Source organism: Pleurodeles waltl, chromosome 1_2, assembly GCF_031143425.1.
Source record: "Pleurodeles waltl isolate 20211129_DDA chromosome 1_2, aPleWal1.hap1.20221129, whole genome shotgun sequence".
Lineage (NCBI taxonomy): Eukaryota > Metazoa > Chordata > Amphibia > Caudata > Salamandridae > Pleurodeles > Pleurodeles waltl.
In genome coordinates this window covers 20,615,896-20,637,324 of record NC_090437.1, presented here as the reverse complement: position 1 = coordinate 20,637,324, position 21,429 = coordinate 20,615,896, and the positions used below count along the sequence as shown (strand labels likewise).

General features: G+C 44.2%; 1 protein-coding gene across 1 annotated transcript in view; it reads left to right on the top strand.

The window, feature by feature from the left end:
• FBXO10 (F-box protein 10) overlaps positions 1–21,429 on the top strand; it is a 554,003-nt gene that overhangs the window by 287,181 nt on the left and 245,393 nt on the right. Inside the window, exon 5 of the mRNA XM_069235699.1 lies at positions 20,038–20,174. Within this exon, the coding sequence (XP_069091800.1) occupies positions 20,038–20,174 (137 nt within the window). The remainder of the gene's footprint in view (positions 1–20,037; positions 20,175–21,429) is intronic.

Genomic DNA, 21,429 nt, shown 5'->3' with positions numbered 1-21,429 from the left:
CCTAAACTAACTTTCCTAGCTGGTCTAGTCCATCCACCTGGCAGCTTACTTTGACCTGTTCTACATAGATGCTGTCTTACTAGGTGTCGGGCAGCTGGTGTACCTAATAAACTCTCTTCTGTGTTTTGCACATTTTAGCTTGAAACACAGACTTGTATACTTGGGTCAGATGTCAGAAAATCCTGACAGTTACATAGTTTCCTATTGATGTGGCTAACTCAATTCAGCTCTGTCTACATATCTGTAATTGGTCTTCACAATTCCTATCCAATTGCCAAAGCTTCACTTTCTTAATGATAAAGGTTTCAGGGCCTAGTAATGGTTCAGTGGTCAACAGATAACCTTCTGTTTCTGTGGACAGTCATTGCTCTTTCAGTTTTTGCAGGACCCACCTCAGTATCTAATTAATGAACAACACAATGTTCAATATCTGTTCCATTAAAAGCCTTGCTTCTGTCAGCCTCTGCCTTCCACTTCCTATATCATTGCCTCCTTTGTTCAACAGAATTAGACACTGGCCTGATTTAGATGCTGGTGCAGGGGAATATTCTGTCTCAAATGTGACGGATATCCCTTCCGCTGTATTACGATCCCAATATATCCTCTGGGGATCGTAATACGGTGGACGGAATATCTGTCACGTTCGTGACGGTGTATTCCATCCGTCACGATCTAAATCAGGCCCGAGTGTTCGAACCCAATATGTCAGAGTTTTCTCCCTTGAAACAGGTGGGTTCATTTAGATCTCCAGCCTTCACTGAGGCTAGGATTGCTTTGCTAATTGAGGCATTCTCCCCTAGATCAGGTTTCTGCAAAGTTGGTCCTGGAGAGCCGGGTCCATGCCAGATTTTTAGCATATCCACATTTAGAAACAAGATGTTTCAGAAATCTACATTTTTCTAAATGTGGATATGCTAAAAATCTGACATTGACCCGGCTCTCCGGTAGACTTTGCAGAACCCTGCCCTAGATTGCTCGATCATGCCTCTGTGGTTGTGGGGCTTTACACTGGTGTGCCTGTGTGTGCTACTGCAATGTTGAGTTCTTATTTTGCTGCCTGAAGAGAAGCAAAGACCTGTATCTCGCTCCCTGATAAGGAGCCTGTTGAGGTTGGAGCCTCCAGTAATCAGCAGTGATTCTGTGATTCGTGTGTACTGTGTTTTCACGGAGCAGGTGTCACTCAGTTGGGGAAATAAACAAGTTATTCCTCCTGGTAAATCCTTTGTCAGTGCTTGTACGATCTAAAATTTACCTGAAATCGTGGTTGAAATGCAATAAAACATTGATTACTGACCTCTGCGTATTTCAGACCGGATGAAAATGTCAGAGGCTGCTTATGAGTCATTCTTTCCTGTTTGCCCTGATGAGAAGCAGTCGAACCAAGAAACAAAACACCCACTGGTTCTTTTGCTTCAAAAATGCATTTTTTGCTGTAATTAACAGTTTGTTTCCATTACTTAACCATATCTTACACACAATTTCCCTTGGGGATGAAGACATAATTTTTTTTTTTTATTCTTTCTTTATATCTCTTACATCATAGATTATGTAATAAAGTATATTTTCAGTGTGTTTGCTTGGCTTTCGGGGGTCTTAAAACCATCTACAAATGAGAGAGCTGAGTGAGCTCTCACCGCTGACCACATAAAGACTCTATTGTGTGTTCATTAATGCCCTTCGACCCAGTTCCGCCTGCAGATATATAATGACTTGTCACTTTTTTGTTTATGAACCAGATTATTTTACAAAATACAACATTAAGCTTAAAAAGGAACACGGTGCAATCACAATAAAGACGATCGTCTTATCAGTCAGTGGAGAAATCATTAAGGGCACATCAGTCGCCCACTAATCCGTACTACTTCTACCATTTCCCCAATATCATGTAATATTTGCCTGCTGAGTCGGTGCCAAGGATTGTTTTAAAATCTCTATCTATGACAATGATGACCTGTGGTAATTAACTCACTACAGCACTAAGATCATCTAGTGCGGACTTAAAAAGCTGAGTGGGAGGTATGCGCTGATAAAAGCTGTTGTGCTTTCAATCCTTCCCCTAGATACTTTAGTATAGTGTGAATTGAAAACTCTGTTGTATCCAAATCTGTCCAAGAACGGACAGCGTAGGATAGCACAAACCAAAGAGGTGAGATTCTTGAAGGAAGAGTGCTGGTGGAAAATGTTCTTTAGAAAATTTGAGGACAGCACCACTCTTAAGGCGATCATTGAGACCAATAACATTCCACTACATCACTCCAAAGGAGGAAATGTGGGCAGTGATGAATAGGCTGTCAGGTCCACCCCATTAACGGGCACTAAAAAAGAGCACATGATTCTGCAGGAAATCTTGTTCTGAGGTGGTTGTGAATCTTCAACTTCAAAGAATGTGAGCACTGTGATTAAAGGACCCCTTTGGCAAACATCCAACCAACAGGTCCACAGTTCCCAACTTTCCCCAACCATCCTAACCCTATAATTCCACCCGCGAAGCATCTGTCACCCTAACTAGCCCTATCTAACAGTAGGAACTGGCTGAAATAGAAGAAATAGTATCAGAACTCCCCTGTAAGGTATTGTGGTTAAGGATAACATGCTACTGGCATTCATTGTAACCAATACAAGAAATACAGGGGGATGAATCGAGTGAGGTGGCAGGACTGCTGGGTAGTCCCATAAAGAGTGTAGCATGTAATTCATTAATTAATTAATGGGTCAGCCAGAGCACTAATCTCTCTCTGAAATCAGGATCTGTGGTCCAGTGCTCTCACTACGTGGGAGGTTGCTGTTAGTGTCAGAGAAGTCTGACATTTCCATTCAGATCCCCTTGGTCAATGCAAGTGGCACCTTGTCCTTTGCTTACCTGTACCAGGAAGCCCACACCTAATTACCCTCTCCCTGGGCATTCTCTGTCGCTGGATGTGTAGGATGTCTTTTTTAAATTCTTTTTCCTCCACACCAATTCACAGGCTATTACAGGTGACTCAAAGATGAAGGAAAGTGACTCATGAATGACTTTAAGTCTTGCTGGAAAAAACAGCATTTTCCTCAAGTGCATAGTCTGGATCTTTTGCTTGACAGAGTCAAACTTTTTTTTTTTTGTCATTGGACAGCCAGAGTGTAGCTGAGGAAGATCATGATGTGGCCGGATTGGAAAGACTGGTTATTCGGTTGCTGTAGCATGCTTGAATTTTGCATCTCTGCCTCTTTAATCGGATATTTATGCCATAAGAGAGCTAGATACGGCACCCAAAGGTTGCCCTTTCTCACTGTCCTAAATACTCAATAGCCAGGAGGTGATCCAATTTTCCAGGAATTTCTCACGGGTCAGCTCCTCTGCTCCTTCTAGGAAGTAGATGAATTGTAGGTTGTTCCTCCTTGCATATTTTCCTTCTTGCTACTAAAACCAAAACAAATAAAATTAATCTCCATTTCCTAGGTAATTTGATCAAGGAGCCTGTTATCTTTTGGGATATCAAAAAACACCAATGCAGCGTTTGCATTACCAGATGCACCAATGCAGTGTCCCATTACCAGAAGAGCTGGGTAATGGGACACTGCATAAATGTGTAAATCATCAGCCATCTCAAGACTGCATTTCGGGCAGGACTTCACCTCTTGATTCCCCAACCAGAATAGCCTTTTTTGGTGTCCAATAGGTTCTGTGTATTGTAAACAAATGATTCTACTTGAGAGATGTGGATTTAACTAGAGTAGATAGAGATACTTGCCAGATGTTTGTAAACTCCAGCGCCAACATCTCCAAATCTCCTCTGTCAGTGTGAAAACTCAATCTATACCCTCTAAAATCATCCAGTACCACTTTGCTACTTCCTTCTTGATAGGTAAACTCTCTTGCAGTTGCTAATATCAGAATCACCCATAGAGTTCTGCTGCAGTCCATGGACCAAACTAGCTAATTGATAGTATTTAAATCTGGTCAGTGTCACCAGTGATGTCACACATTTCATCCCAGAATATTAGGGTACCTTTCTTGATGATCTGCCCCCATCTAACAATAGTGTCACCCCCAAAGAACCTAGTTAAGTTATCACTGAGGTATTATGGAGTTCCTGGCCAGTTCCACATAGGGTCACATGTACTGTAATAGGGTAACCCTAGCACCCATCTAATTTGGACCCAGAGCCTAGATGCTGCATTCAGAATCTTCAGTTTTATTTTTTAGAAGAACCTTAGGTCACTGAACTTATTCAAAAAAGTGTGCCCCCACCTTGTATATTCTTTATCATTGTCAGAACATAGGACCATTCTGCCAATTTTCATCTCCCCCTAAAAAAGCTCTAATATTCTTCAGCTGAAAGGCCTAGTAATAAATTTGAAAGTCCTGGACAGCAATACTCCCTTTAATTGTTCTCTTTATTTTAACCTGTCCTGTCAGTCTCCTGTTTACAGCAATCCCTGCTGTCGGTTCTTCACAGATTAATTGAAATATGTTAGAAATGGGGTCTGTAGTGGGCAGTGGTTTGCACCTTGTCCAAGTAGGACCCTCACTCTAGACAGCGTAAGGGAGCCACACAGCTAAGATAACCCCTGCTCACCTCCTTGGAAGCTTGCCTCAAGCAGTCAAGCTTAACTCAGAGGCAATGTGTGAAGTATTTGTACACACACCAGAGTAACACAGTGAAAATACCACAAAAGTACTCCACACTCAGTTTAGAAAAATGGACAATATTTATCTGAGTAAAACAAGCCACAAACAACAAAAATCTAACATACACAAGTCAAGATTACTCACATTTAAAAGTTTAAGCAAGTCTTAATCCATAGGAATCAATAGATGAATCTCTTTAGCACAAAGTACCTGGGATGCATCAAAAACAATGACAGTGGGGGAGACAGGAGAGGTGAGGCGCCGGAAAAGCAAAGAGATGCATCAGTTCCTTACTGGTAGGGGAAATGATGCATCAATTCTTTCCTCGCAGAAAAAGGGATGCGTTGATTTCCGGACACTCGGTTCTTTACTGCAGTGCGGGATTGATGGAAAAAGTGTCGCCCAGGGACGGTGTGTGGAAAATCCAGACGTGCTGTATTTATGGGACTGCGGTGAAACAGGCGCTGCGTTGATTGGGCAACCACAGGATAGGTGCTGTGTTGATTCTCCAGTCGAGGTGAGGCGCTGTGTCGATTATTCAGCCGCAAGACAGGTGCTGCGTCGATTTTTCCAGCGTGGTGCATTGATGTGTGGATTTTCTCCTTCGAATCATCAGCTTTCACTTCCAAGGGCCCAGGGACTGGAGTTGGCACCACTTGGCAAATTAGGACTCTCAGCAGAAGAGCCCAGGCACTGGCAGTTGAAGTCTTTAATGTCCCTGAGACTGCTACTTAGCAGGAGGCAAGCTCAGTCAAAGCCCTTGGAGAACCTTTGGAAGCAGGATGTAAAAAGCAAGTCCAGTTCTTTCACTCCCAGGACAGAAGCAGCAGGCCAGCAAAGCAACAGGCAGAGTGACAGTCCCCCTTGCAACATCCAGCTCTTCTTCCTGGCAGAATTTCCTCAGTCCAGGATTCTAACTTTGTGGGGTCAGAGGTCCGATACTTATATCCATTTCTGTCTTTGAAGTAGGCAAACTTCAAAGAGAAGTCTTTGTATTGCCAAGACCCTGCCTTTCTCTGCCCTGCACCCAGACACACTCCAGGTGGTTGGAGACTGCTTTGTGTGAGGACTGGCACAGCCTTATTCAGGTGCAAGTGTCAGCTCCTCCCACCACACTACCTCAGGAAGACCCATCAGCCTGGCGATGGGTCTTCAGGATATGCAGAGCACACGTCAGCTCCCTTTGTGTGACTGTCTAGAGTGAATACACAAACAGCCCAACTGTCATCCTGAGCCAGTCGTGTATTCCACAGATGCTCAGAGGCACAGAATGGTTAAGCATGAAAATGCCCACTTTCTAAAAGTGGCATTTTCAAAGGTGCAATTCAAAAACTAAATTCACCAAAAGTTGTACTTTTTAAATTGTGATTTCAGAGACCCCAAACGCCACATTCTTATCTGCTCCCAATGGGAAATTACACTTAATAGATATTTCAAGACAATCCCCATGTTACCTTTGGGAGAGATTGTCCTTGCAATAATGAAAAACGAATTTAGCAGTATTTTACTATAAGGACATGTAAACCACACCAGTAAATAACCTACCATTTAAATACACTGCACCCTGCCCATGAGCCTGCCTTGGGCATACCTTATGGGTGGCGTACATGTAAGAAAGGGGAACGTTTGGGCCTGGCAAGTGGGCGCACTTGCCAGGTTGAAATGGCAGTTAAAAACTGCACACATACACACTGCAGTGGCAGGTCTGAGACATGTTTACAGGGCTACTCAAGTCGGTAGCACAATCAGTGCTGCAGGCCCACTAGTACTATTTGATGTACAGGCCCTGGGCACACATAGTGTGCTTTACTAGGGACTTACTAGTAAATCAAATATGCCAATCATGGATAAACCAATCATCAATACATTTTAGACAGAGGGCATATGCACTTTAGCATTGGTTAGCAATGGTAAAGTGCCCAGAGCCCTACAGCCAACACAAACCGGTCAGACAAAATAGGGGGAAGAATGCAAAACATTTGGAGATAGCCCTGCGAAAAGGGACAGGTCCAACAAATAACTTTTATAAATTTCTCATCCATATCATTAATATTTATAGTTGTGTTCAAGTATGACCAACTCACCCTGTCAAGGGCCTTGGCAGCATCAAATTTTAACATGGCAAGAGTTATATTCCCTTCCATAGCCATATCAATTGCTCCTACCGATCGTGTGTGAGCTCATGTAACTTTCGGCACTTGATAAAACCTTTTTGATTTTCGTGAACCAAGGCCCCAATCATTTTATTCCATATCTTTGCCAAAATATACATATAGATCTTATAGTCAGAATTCAACAGAGAGATTGGTCTGTAAGATTCATAGAACTTGGGGTCTTTGTTGGGTTTTAAAAACACATTTATTATGGCTTCATCCCATGCGTATGGTAGAGAATTCCCTTTTGAAAAAATATCTTCGATCAGCCTCTGAAGAGGTGGTAGTACAATGTCCTCCAAGGCCTTATACAGTTCGTTTGGAAGACCATTGAGGCCTGCAGCTTTCCCCTTTTCAAATCCCTTAACCCCACCCTCACCTCTTCCCGACTAATCTCCTGATTTAACTCAGCTTTCAAGTTCGACTCCAACTTTGGGAGTGATACTTCCCGTAACCAGTTCTCCTCTCGGGCTTGTGAGACCTCCAGACCCTCAGTATTCAACTCCCTAAAATGCTTAAAAAATATTTTCTCGGTGTCGCTCTCATCAGTACACCACTCCCCCTTAGCCACATAATTTATCCCTTTAATAAAAAGTTTTGTGGAGTCAGCCTTTGTTTTCGAAGCAAGGAATTTCTGACATCCTTCCTCATACTCATAATGAGCTAACTCACTGGACTGCTGTCTCCTACGCAGTATGCTGTCTGGATGTTAAGCCAACTCCTCCTTTACCCTTCTAAGCTTATTTTCAAGAATGGGCAATTTTTGGGGTCTACAGTAGCAATCTCTTGCCACATTTAACTTGGCTGTTCTCCCCTCTAACTCTCTGTCTAGCCTTGGCCTCTTTGGTTTTATGGGCTGCAATACTTACTATCCTCCCTCTGGAAGAGGCGTTAATGCATCTGAAACTATATAAAGGGGGGGGCCGATCCTTCATCAACTTCGAAATAGTCTACGGTGTCCTGCTTCAGCTGGCCAGTTACCCTCTGGTCGAGCAGTAATTTTCTGTCTAGAGTCCACCTAGGTGGGTCTAGCCCAATACCCAACTCTAAGTCAAGCCTAACTGCCGAGTGATGAGGTAAATGCTCGGGAAGATGGACCACCTCCTTCACCCCCTGGTCAATCTAGCATTCACTAGAAAAAAAAAAAAAAAAACTATTCTGGAGTAATTACCGTATTTCCTATTGTGAAACATAAACCCTTTGCTATTGCCAGCCCTTTGTCTCCACACATCACGAAAGCCTATATTTTGGATCATCCTTCCCACGTGGTCTAAATTTCTCAGGGAGTTCACCAATTTCCTCACTGTGGGTTTATCAAGAGTAGGGTTAAGTAAAACAATAAAATCACCCCCTATTATTATCGGTATTGTTGTCCCCAGCAAATGACATTATAGCTACTGAAGGAGACCTGGATAGTCAACATTTGGACCAGAGAAGCCCACTGAAGCATACCAAATGCTGAGTACTCGGACCCTAACTATTAGCCATCTTCCCCAGGATCTGCTATATAATCTTCCAAAGTAGCCTGAGTCGAGTTTTGATCACATTGGCCACCACTTTAGTACGTCTGATCCATACAAGAAACATCCCTAAACCATCTTTGTTGCCTCAGTAACTCCCCACATTGCTTTTTTAACAGATTTGTCTCCTACAGTATCAAAATCTCGGCTTCCGACTGCTTCAGAAATTTGAGAATTCTTTCTCTTCTGTTCCTTACTCTGAGACCATTCACGTTCCATGATAGAATTTGGAAGGAGCGGGGGCATTCCCTGATACCACCCATCATTTTCCCATTTGACCTCATTGAGATGTCACACTTGAGGATCTGCCACCCACTGCTCATCCTAATGTCTTACTCCACAGCCTGTTGTAAATTAGGACATTCTTCGACATGAAGATTCCACTGCATAACCTCTCATCATGCCACTGCACCAAGTCTGTGAAGCTTCTGCTGCAACTAACAGCTTCCTCCCCCTTTCACAGATGCGGAGCTCCGCTGCCCTGCTTGCGGTGAACTGTTGCTGATGATGCTCTGTGCCCCAGAGGTAGATTTGTGCTGCAACCCATCAATCCTTTTGGAGCTCTAATGCCGCCTCCCTCCAGATCTTGATCCCACCACCCAGCTCTGTGGTGTACCTTTGCCTGATTTTCATGGTGTCAAACTGCATTGGGTCAGCAAGTCCCACCACGCTAGTCTAAGGAGACCCGAATTCCTACATTGTCGTTGCACCAGCACTAGAGAAAAGCCCCCAACTAACGACTACTGCTAGCCACCATGTTCCCAGAACCGCCTATATTCCTAAATGCTGGTTGTTGCATTGCCTAAGATCACAGCAATAGGGAGGTGTTCAGGCGAAAGTGCTGTTACAATCAGCCCACTTTCACTGTGACTTTGGACCACTCCACAGGCAGCAGAAGCAGCCCGGCCGCCTCACCTCTGTGCAGTCTGTTCCTGGTCTAGAGGATCCAGTGTGAACTCATGACACCGCCAACCAAAATCCGCTGTTCTGTGTCATTTCTTTTGCAACCAGGTTGCTGCCTCAAGCATCAGTGAGATGGGGGAGAGAAACGCACACAGGTGAGGGGCCTCTTGCATCAGGGTCGTCAATGGGACTCCCCCCATCTTTCATGCCTCCCCATGAAATTCAGCCCCCAGAGTTACTGGGACCACAACATAAGTAATGTTCCTTGTGGATCAACAGCACCCCACTGTGGGTCTGTCTGATTCCAAGCGGGCAGCATGGTAGGCATACTGGGCTCTTCCCCTCACCAGGGCTACAAGTCTGCTGTAGTTCAAGGTGGCTTGAGGGCAGGGTTCTTCCTCAACATTATGGACAGTTCCAGGCATGGAGGGCCTGCTCAGTCTTCTCGCACCACTGCAGCAATGGGCCTGTCCCTCACTGGGTACTCCCTATATCTTTGGATGAATCTTTAGGGAAAGAGAGCCCCTATCCACCTGTGGCCCAAGTTTCACAGGCACCATAGGTTGGGGTGCCAGCCTGCCTATGCTCTCTACCAGTCTGGAGGCAGTTCAGGGGGGTTGTGGGTGTTGGGTGAGTATTACAGCCTAGTTCTCCTGCCAGCCACCATCTTCTGTTTATCAACCTGATCAAGCGAGCACGCCTAGAGTACCACATCCTGCTGATGCAGCACCAAATCAGGAACAATGCCCTGGGTTTGCACTCCTTTTCAGCCGTAGGCCCTTCCAGGCAGTAGGAGGCATTGTTTTATATGGCCAGCAGCAGGGTCTTAGCAGATTACAAGTTGAGCGAAGCGATATAGAGTGCGACCACCATCTTGGCCTCCTAGGCCACTTCCTCGGACTTGTCAGCTTTTGATACTGATAGGACATTTTTCGATTATGCTTCAAATGTGGTCAATACATCTTTTCACCCAGCATACAGGATAGAAAACTAGGCATAAAACTCAAACAACACAATGTAAATGAAAGTGTGACCCATGTGGCCATTCAAGGAAAACTCTAGTCTGAAATAAAGTTAAGGGCTTTATTACAGTTTCAGGCTTAAATATATGTAACTAGTTCTCAAAACAAGATTATAAAGAAACAGAACCACCATGGGTTGACCAAGGCGAAGGAAATGGTTTAGACGAACTAACATCAAAAGGACTAAACACTAGACAATAGCAATACACAACATCAACTAAATAATATGATGAGTCTAAAACAAGCATGAAGGCAATTTAAGAATCATCTAAGTTAGCTAGCTAGGGCAAGTAAGTCACAAGTTAACATGTGCTGGGCTAGAACACATTAGGACAAAAAGGAAAAATGACGAAGAATTTGGAAAAACTGCATCTGGGGCAAAAGGTGACTAACCAAAAATCTCAAAAAGTAGGTAAAAAGGGAAGGCATCAACATTTCAGAAGCTGTGTCAAGAGTTTTCTTTCCAAAGTGCAAGATGATTCACTCATCCAGCACTCCACATGAATCGGAAGGTGTAACTGTCCAATCAAAGTCCATCATGCAACAGTTATTAGAAACATCAGGAAAGGTTCCCTTTACCGACATGGGAAAGGCATCCATCATAGCTCATCTGTACGGTTTGAAACAATTGTATACAGTCCATTTCCACAGTTCCTCGATGTACTGGTCACAGGGTATTTTCTCAGGCTCACTACGTGTAAAACAATAAGTCATCTATTTCCAAGCTAGCATTTCATGAGAATGAAGTCTGAAAGAAAAATTGCGTTAGCAAGAATGACTAAACATTTTTGCAACGTTTATGAAACAGGGCCTTGCAGGCCTCACAAATGCTAACTAAAGAGAATTAAAATGGCACATCCATTTATATCAAACAAAACACAATACATCACTCAAATGATTAATTAATCAACAATAAGCGTTGTGAGTGTTCATTTTACAGTAGATTTAAAACGAAACAACTCTGTTAATACATTTCATTAGCTATAATGCGAAACTCCATTTTTGATGTTTGCATACATCATTAAAAAAATTATTTTGCTAAATCCATTATCGTTTCGAGTAGGATCACTTCTTTTCCAGTGAATGTTGTATGGCGGAAGCATGACACCAAGCTACTGAACATTTCCATATAAAATCAGTCTTCCAAAGAGTAGTAAACATTTCAGAATTTTTTTGTTTGATTATACAACCTGCCTTCCACTAACCAAAAGCGACATTCAGGCTCCAGAATGAAAATTGAAAATCCATTGTCTCTTGAATGTCTTTTTTTTATCCATAGTTAAACCATTGCATCTAAAGTGGGGGACAAGAACACCCCAGCAACATGCTTTGAAGGCAAAAAGGTGTGATAATGAGGTGTTGACTCTTTGGTTTAGTAAATTAAGCAAATTCATTATGTTGTTTTTAAGTGAGTGTGGAATGAATAAGACGAGAACCAAAGAACAATCCTAAAACCAATTAATATTGGCCAAAACCATCCAGGAATAGCAAATATGCTTAGTGTTCTGGCATGGATGAGGAAAAAGCCTCAATACAGGACATTCATGTGTAACTCACCAGAGATACTAGTACAAAGGAGGGGATAAATCCTAATGTCATTTGCTAAAGTACAATGCCCAGCAACAGATAAGTAATTCTAGTGTCTGTGGCCTGAACCTTACTACAAGTTATGAAAAGTATCACTCTCAAAATACCATTGTGTTAATGAATGTTACATTCATAAAGATTATTAACACTGTTATGCTGTTTTTAGTTGTTATTGAGCATGGCAGTTCCTCTTCCTCCTGGCCTTTTTAATCTTCTTTCTGGTGGAATATTTTAGGTTAGGACATTTAGAGCCGGGATTTACTAACCTTGCACACAATGCAACACGGCAAGGCAACTTGCTGCTCTGTTTTGCTTGAAAGTGAGAGCGCAGAAAGGTGCCATATACAGTAAGATAGTGCATTTCTGCTTCCTCATAGCGATGATGCACTTCAGGCAGCCTAGCACAAATGCAGGCACCCTTGCGCCATGGGGCAGAGGTGCCTTTGTTATTGGTTAAGGTTGTTTTAGTACACTTCCTGCGCAACAACAATCCTTAGAGACATAGGGGGTTATTCTAACTTTGGAGGAGTGTTAATCCGTCCCAAAAGTGACGGTAAAGTGACGGATATACCACCAGCCGTATTACGAGTTCCATAGGATATAATGGACTCGTAATACGGCTGGTGGTAAATCCGTCACTTTTCCGTCACTTTTGGGACGGATTAACACCTCCTCCAAAGTTAGAATAACCCCCATATTCTTCTATCCATGTGTGATGTAGAATGCAGCACACATTGCAAGAGGACGTAGCGAGGGGAAATAAAGATATTTCTCCTCGTTATGGCTCTCTCAGCTAGGCGCACATTTTTGGTGCATATCCAGGTTTACTGCTTTTAGTAAATCTGGATTTGCATCAAAATACATTGGTAGATGCCTGGGAATGCCCATGCTCTACCCATATAATACTGCTCCAATGCAGTGTAATGCAACTTTTTTTAAAAGCCAATCAAGGTGACACAAACCGGTCTTTCGTGGCTTTGTAAATCTCGATTAGCATTTTGCATTGTGGGTGTGTCACAGAAAGATCCGCAATAATACCACAAAATGTTAGTAATTATGGACATCAGCATCTTAAGCTTACATGGGTTCTTGTTCTCCTAATGTTTTGGTTTCAAGTTCCTCTCCTTCCTGATTCATTTTTTGTACTATTAGGCCACATGTTCTTAGGAGGTCAATATTTTTTCAAGGGTGTAAGAACCTGACCAAGTTTGGTTATTTAATAGATGAAATCTACAAAGAAAGCGTTAGGTAATGTTGAAAACCTGATTGTTTCAGGAGGTTAAAGATTGCTTTGTAGTCTCTTTTTCTCTTTATAACGTTCATAGAACGGTTATTGAAGAGCTTTATGGTATTACTCTGCATTAGTGTGTTCCCATATCTCTACATGCTTTGAAACTTTGTTCCTTATGTTCTGAGAGCAGTTTTCAAACAGTAATGCATCTTGAGTGGTCTTCCTTGCTTCAATGTGGTAGTTCGGCACTTGTGGAATCTTAAACTTGTCAAAGAAGTATTACAGAATTAAGTACCCAACTCACACCCTTGCACTTTGGTGATCATACCACCCTGACATTGTTTCACTGCTTCAGTTCTTTTAGTCTTCAACCTTGGTTGAGAGGTTTTAGATCTTGTATATCTCCATGTTTTGCTTATTTGTGAACCTGTTTTGTCTGAATTAGCACTAATATGGTGTTCATTACTTTAGGTCTGGCGTTTCTTTTTATTCACTTCATTTAGTTCTACATCACAGTCTTTCCCAATCTGCTTGGACATCTTCATTTTTCCTTGATGCTGTTCATTTCCCACAATGTGGTTCTAAATGATTTAGCCACCAACTGACTGCAAGCATATTTTTGGGGGTTTGATAGAAGACTCTAATTTGCATGTGGATGTTTGTGGGCAGAAGATGACGCTGCTCATCATCAGTCAATCAATCAGTACATTTGTAGAGCGCGCTACTCACCCGCGAGCGTCTCAAGGCGCTTGAGGGTGGGGGAGCTGCTACTGCTCAAACAGCCAGATCTAGAGGTGTCTCCTGAAGGTCAGCAAGTCCTTGGTCTGCCGTAAGTGGCTGGGGAGGGTGTTCCAGGTCTTGGCGGCGAGGTAGGAGAATGATCTGCCACCAGTTGTTGTCCTGTGGATGCGTGGGGCGAGGTTGGCGGATCAGAGCTGTCAGTTAGGGATGTAGAAGGTGAGTCGTTCATTGAGGTATGCTGGTCCGGCATTGTGGAGTGCTTTGTGGGCATGGGTGAGGAGCTTGAAGGTGATCCTCTTGTTGACGGGGAGCCAGTGTAGGTCTCTCACGTGGGCTGTGATGTGGCTGCGGCAGAGGATGTTAAGGATGAGGCATGCGGAGGCGTTCTGTATGCGTTGTAGTCTTTTCTGGAGATTGGCCGTGGTTCCTGCGTAGAGAGCGTTGCTGTACTCCAGTCTGCTGCTGACGAGGGCCTGGGTGACCGTCCTTCTGGTTTCGGTGGGGATCCACCTGTAGATCTTGCGGAGCATGCAGAGGATGTTGAAGCAGGAAGATGAGATGGCGTTGACTTGTTGGGTCATGGAGAGCGATAAGTCTAGGATGAAACTCAGGTTGCGCACGTGGTTGGTGGGTGTCGGTGCGGCTCCCAGTGTGGTCGGCCACCAGGAGTTGTCCCAGGCGTAGGGGGTGGGGCCGAGGATGAGGACCTCTGTCTTGTCCGAGCTCAGCTTTAGGCGACTGTTCTCCATCCAGTTGGCGACAGCCTTCATTCCTTCATGGAGGTTGTTTTTTGACTGTGGCGGGGTCCTTGGTGAGGAAGAGGATCAGCTGGGTGTCGTCGGTGTATGAGACGATGTTGAGGTTGTGGGATCAGACGATGTTGGCGAGTGGTGCCATGTAGATGCTGAAGAGGGTTGGGCTGAGGGAAGATCCTTGGGGTACGTCGCAGATGGTCTTGGTGGCTTCAGATCGGAAAGGAGGGAGGCGGACTCTCTGGGTTCTGCCCATGAGGAAGGAGGTAATCCAGTGCAGGGCTTTGTCGCAGATCCCTGCGTTGTGGAGGCGTGTGCGTATGGTGTGGTGGCAGACGGTGTCAAAGGCGGCCGAGAGGTCCAAGAGGATCAGGGCCGCGGTTTCGCCTTTGTCCAGCAGGGTCCTGATGTCATCAGTGGTGGCGATGAGGGCGGTCTCGGTGCTGTGGTTGCTGCGAAAACCGGCTTGGGATGGGTCCAGAGTGTTGTTTTCCTCAAGAAGGTGGGTCAGTTGCCTGTTGACGATCTTCTTGATGACCTTCGCCAGGAACAGGGGCAGGGAGATGGGCCGGGAGTTTTTGAGGTCCTTTGGGTCCCCCTTGGATTTCTTGAGTAAGGCGTTGATCTTGGCGTGCTTCAAGCTTTCCGGGAAGGTGGCGGTCTCGAAGGAGCTGTTGATGATCATCCAGAGTTGGGGGGTGATGATGGAGCTCGCTTTGTTGAAGATGTGGTGCAGGCAGGGGTCGGATGGTAAGCCGATGTGAATGGTGTGCATGACTTTGGTGGTGTTGTCATCGCTGACGTGGGTCCAGGAGAGCAGGAGGTTAGTGTGGCTGGGGGGCGGTGGGTCTGAGGTGTTGGCGACTGCCGATGGGGTCTTGGAGTTGAAGCTGTCGTGGATGTCTGCGATCTTGCAGTGAAAGAAGGTGGCAAGGGAGTCGCAGAGGTCTTACGAAGGTGGGATGTCGTTGGTGCTGGAGCTGGGGTTGGAGAGTTCCTTCACGATGTTGATGTCTTTGCTGTTGTGCGCGTTGTTGTTGATGCGTTCCTTGAAGTAGGAACGCATTGTTTTTGTATGAGGAATGCACAGGCTTGATGTTGCCTGAAGACACTAACAGTAATCCGATATTATCTTGGCGTTCAAGCTCAGTGATGGAGAAGGTAGATGGTGTTCTGACATGTTGTCATGTGTTGAGTGTCCAAATCCACCGTTGGCAGCAATGAATAAGACTACATAAAAACCAAAGGGTGATGCTGAGAGCCTCTTTTGAAGTAACCCCTTCTTTGGAGTACATGTTTTCTTGGTACCAGTAAGGAGTTTCAGTATCTGGTGCTGAAGTATCAGGACCAGGAAACAGTGATTGAGAGATACCGTTTTATGTGACAAAGAATTGCAGAACTTTAAGCAAATAGCAAACGTTCTACAATCCAGTGTTCTCCTACCTCTCCTGATAAAAAATGAAGAAGTTGTGATTTTTTCCCCATGATTTCAAACTTGCAGAGGATTCTGTATAAAATAACATGCCGGGTGGAATTCATGCAATCCACATAACCGTTTATTCCCTGTATCTCTAGTTTTTAGAATGTGTAGGGTTAGTAGGTCCCCCTGAATGCCCCCCGACTGTGTGCCCATTTACTGTAGACATCCTTAAGGGAATCCCCCTTCAAAAACATCCCCTTGTGTGTTGAGTGTGGATCTCTGCTTAAACCACTACTGCCTGATAACCCCACACTTAGAGGAGTGTGGTGAATACAGATTTGGGTAAATCTGCAGGAGCGATATTTTCCTGTGCAAGGAAGACTAAAGGAAACAATCCATTTTTTTTTTAGATAAATGTGTAAAATCTGACAGATGTCTTGATTTGCATGTGGTCCCAGCCCACCAGTCAGGCTGTAGGTGGTCTGGCACCTAATGACAGAACCCTTATTAGGTGTAGATCTTAAGCATACATGATTGTGGTATGTTTCCATAAAGTCCACAGGTGGTACCTTTGACTGAATAAAAGGTACCCTGAGCCAGCATTTTGATTAAAGGTGATTTCCAAATTGCATTACACACAATTTATTCCTTGTGAACACCTTAAACCCAAAGAAGCGCATACATGTCTGGTAACCCCATGGTTAGGAGACCCAAAGGATCAGAGCTGGGGTCAAGCATCTGCAGGGATATGCTCCTGCGTATGGGAGACGGGTTAGAATTACCATGATTTGGTAAGAAAATGCTAAAAATCTGCAATACTGTCATGACTGAATTTGGAAACTGTTGTAGCAGTTCCTTCATGCATCAACAGGTAGTGTTGTTCAGCTCTCTTTTGGATCCGTCCTGCCCCAGACATGATGTAGGGGCCACTTTATCTGCCCCACCTCAACACACTGATGTGAGTTATTTTCTTTCCATGCCTGCCAATTCAGATCCAGAGCTCGAATCCTGTCACATTAAACAGATTTTTCCCCTTAAATTTTCTCTATTGTACAAACAATGTCACCTCCCAAGACTACAGTATTTCAGCTTTGTCGTGACAGTGACGGACACATTTGCCTATGGTGTCTCAGCTTCAGACATGACTTAGTGACTTGTCTTTGTTGCACCAAGTTGAATAAGAAGGCCACCTGTGACCACTAGGCTAAGCTCTCTGTTACCGAAATCAGTTGATCAAAAAAAGAGCTGATGGTCGAAGTCAGGAGCATGACGGTCCCAGTTGAAGTCGAGGGTGCAGACGTGCTCTCACTTTAGAGGTTACTTCTGCCATCGAGGTCACTGGGCTCACAGAAAAAATATACTAAATCAAAGCATGGGTCTGCTTCATCCCACCATTCAGAGTTGTGCAGTGCTCCGTGCACCTCTAGACCACAGAGTCGTCCCCCCCTCCCTCTCAGAGCCGATTCTGACGCTAGTCCTGTGTATCCCCTTTGAGAATGGACAGGGACACCACAGCAGCTATAGCTACTAAAGTTAGCCATATAGGAGATTTTTGGTACCGCACCAGCCTCAACTTGAGCACCTTCAGGCCCCATATATCTGAGGGTGCCCACAGTTTGGTTACCATTGGCGGATCCTTCCCCAATGCCCACTGTGCCCCTTGACCTTGCATGAAGATTGACCTCATGCCCTGATGTTGGTGCCAACTGTGATTCACGTTCAGCACCACACTCAAGGCCACCGTTGACATCACCACCGATGCCACTGGCTCAAGTATCGATGCCAATACAGATGTCACTGATGCTGGACACCGCGCGGATAGTTCTACCAGACACAGAGACACATGCCCCTCCACCTAGGACTCATCATTATACATAACGAAACACTTATGCCCCACAATATGACACTGGGGATATTGATTATTACAATGGTAACCAGTAAAGATGATGGCAACATATTTGACCACCTCCAGGATGCAGTGGTCTGAATACCTACAGTGCATGTGTCTGTGTTGCACCAAAGCATATGATTCCAGAAGCACTACAACATATCAAGCACCAGATTGGTAAAGGTTTAGGTCCTCCACATGCAACACTTTCCATCACATCCAAGTGGGTAGTGAAATAAAAGAGACCGGCTCATGCCTGCAACAGTTATGAACTTTGATTGTGCTGGCTTTTATACTGCTGCAGAACGGGAAACGTCCTTAATAACGCATTGCGAACAACGTGGACGTGTCACACGCGTGCGTAACCACGCTTGCCAGAACAACGCATGGCTTTTTTGTGCCTTAACTACACATCTGCTAAACTACGCATATGCGTGGTTAAGGCACAGAAAAAGCAAGCGTTGTACGGGAGAGGACGCGGTGCGGTAAGTGGGGCTGGGGCAAAGGTGGGGGTGGATTAAGGGATTTGGGTGGGTGGGGTGGGTCGGGGGCGAGCTATTTATTTTTTAAGGGGCAGGGTTTTTGTGTTTTTTTAGGGCTTAGGGTGGGGGGATCGGCTATTTTTTTTTTTTTACGTGGGTGTGGGGGGTTTGGGTATTTTCTTTAACGGCTTAGGGTGAGGGGCAGGGTAGTTTATTTTTAAAGGGATGGGGAAGGTTTAAGAAGGGCGGAAGGAGAGAAGAAGAGGAAGGATCAGGAGAAGATGTGGTGAGTAAGTGGCGTTGGGGCAGGGTTGGTGGGTAGTTTTTAGAGGTGGGGATGGATTTAGGGCTTAGGGTGGGTGTGGGGTGTTGGGATAGTTAAAGTTTTAGGGGCAGGGATGGGGGCTCAGGTAGGTTTGTTTTTTTTAGGGCTCAGGGCGAGTGTGGTGGTCGGGGTACTTTAGGTGTTGGGGGTAGGAGGATGGGATCGTTTTTTTTTTAGGGCTCAGGGCGGGTGGGGGGGTCGAGTTAGTTTAGGTATTAGGGATGGGGGGAGTTTTGTTGTAAAAGCATGCTTGGAACCGACGCAGTTGTGGTTCAGACCACGTTATTAAGGCATGCGTTGTTCCGGCATGCGTGGTTCCATCATACAACCGAAGTTCTAATGGAGGGTATGAACTTTATTATTTGAGGAGTCTGTGTTAAATGTATAGGTAATGGTTGTGCTGAGCCACTGATGAGAGGTATTAAAAGAAGTAGGTTGTGGGCGCAGAACATTTGCAGGCTAATATAAAGAAATTCAACTTCCTGTGTACGATATAAAGTTGATTAGAGTTTGCAAGGATATAGGTTATATTCACCCATTAGTGAGTGAGGCCAGTCAGACGGAAACAAAAATGGGTACGTAATAGTGGATCAGCTGTTTGGATGTAGGCGTTGTAGTGTCGTCCTCTTTAGTCATTGGTACGTGGGTTCTTATTTGTCGAAATGACCTTGAGCTTTTGGCTTTGTCATTAAATTATGACATTTACTTAACAGGTTGGTCTGACTTCTCTGATGCTTATGTTATTCTACAGGAAAGACTTAAATGATAACTGATCAATTGATTTTTGTCAAAATAGCCTCACATGAGAAGGGCGTTTTCAGATTTTTCTTCTCACATCACAAAGTTATGACATAGTTGGCTTGCCTAAGCGGGAACCTTTGATTTTCAGGTTTTCACTACTCCCCGGTCACCTCCTTCTTTGTTTGTGAGACTTGTTCATAAGACTTGTCTAACGCTTGAACACAAAAGGCACACTGCGGCATAAACGTGAGCTCATGAATAGTGCAAATGTGTATTGCTTCCAACGTAGCACTCCAGAGAAGGCCCATATCTGGTTTTCTTTGTTTGCAAATGTGGTGCTCTGGGGGGTATTACTGTTAAGTGGAGGAGGAGCAGTCGAGCACATTTAGAAGTGCTTTACAACCGACATTATTACTGAAAATATTGCTGCATTCTCTTGCAACTAACACAGAACCAAGAACTGCGTATGTGGTAAAAGTGCCTGTCCGACATACTCAGCTGTTCTCTTTCACAGGAGAACACGAGAGTTGGCTTTTTTAGTTTGTACTTGAACAGCCGCATGTTTGCCCATTGCATCATTTGTGACGTTTTTAAAAAAATGAATAACGTTTGTACCACTCTTTATCTCTTTGTTTCCATCCGTGTACTGCGTGAAACCATCAGTGCAATAAGATACACAGCGGCCTTCGTTCTGGTATCGTCGTCCTTGGCAACGGAAAAGGCATCATCCGTAGCAATCAGATATATGGGAACAAGGAGGCTGGCATTTATATTTTATACAATGGAAATCCGGTCGTGAGGTTGGTTACACTGTTGTGCGGCAATGCAGCGCGTTATTTCTCTCTTGCCTTCCTTCATCTGCTTTGTTACCCTCCCCTCCCCTTTTTTTTCTATTTTTAACCACAACAAGCACTCTTTTGGCAGGCTGTGGCAGTGCTGTGTGCCCTTGCACCTCTGTGTGAAGAAACAGGAATGCATCTATAATGAGTTACATCACCATGTAAATGTGTTTCCTTGGTGCATCATAAAGAGGAGCCAAGGCTGAGCCTTTCTTTAAGCCGTTAATAACATTTGTTGAAACCTTTCCTGCCTTTCAATGCAGAAAGTCGCTGAAGTTGTACTCTCAGACGTACAAAGAAATTTGAAGGTTGCGTTTTTTTCTTATGTATGTCTTGTTCTACATTTAGTGCATAGAAGGGCCCATTATATGCTCTAATAGCAGCATCATAGTGACATCAATTCGTACTAAAAAATGACAGGCCTATCATTTTGTTTAGTACTATATATATGTTTACAGTCAGTTGCTAGTGATAGGAATGTGCACTTTTATCCAGTATGGAAAGAGGGATTTATTATTACGAATACATTCCCGATTATTCAGTTTATCTTGAATGGGAACAGTATTGCTCAGACTTCCAGGCCCCAGGGCTGCATGATATGTGTAATTACTGGGCTGCTCATTCGCAGTTTATGTGGCTCGAAGGCGACATTTGTGGGCAGAAATATACTTAAATGGATCAGCGAGATGTGGCAGAGGGTTTCGGTTGAAAAGCTAGCTGTTAATAGTTTCCCGAATTGTACAAAATTGCAGTAAGGAGAATGTTACAGAATTGTAGAGTTGTGAAGTCTCCACAAAAAGTCCCTATAATGTTCTTGCACATGTGGTTCATAGTAGGCATTTATTAATTTGATCATGTTGTTGCTGGTGGGAGACACTTGGAGTTATTTTTTCATCATAAGACTTTGAAGCAGACCAAGGAAAAGAAAGGCTGAAAAGGAAGAAAAAAGAGAAAAATGGAAAAAAAAATAGTAACAACGATGGAGAGTAGAGACGAAAAAGAACCTTCAAGTGCGAGATAAAGAGACAGGAATTGTAGTGTGGTGAAAGAAATACATGAAGTCGAATCAAAGCTAGACAGCCTTGGTATTTCACCAGTCAGCAGCGTATACGCCTAAGAAACATTTTCGTGCACGGAGCTCAAATACCAAACTGGTGTATAGTGTTGAAATGTGTCAAAGTTGTTGAATGAAATGGTGACTGAACCAATAATACAC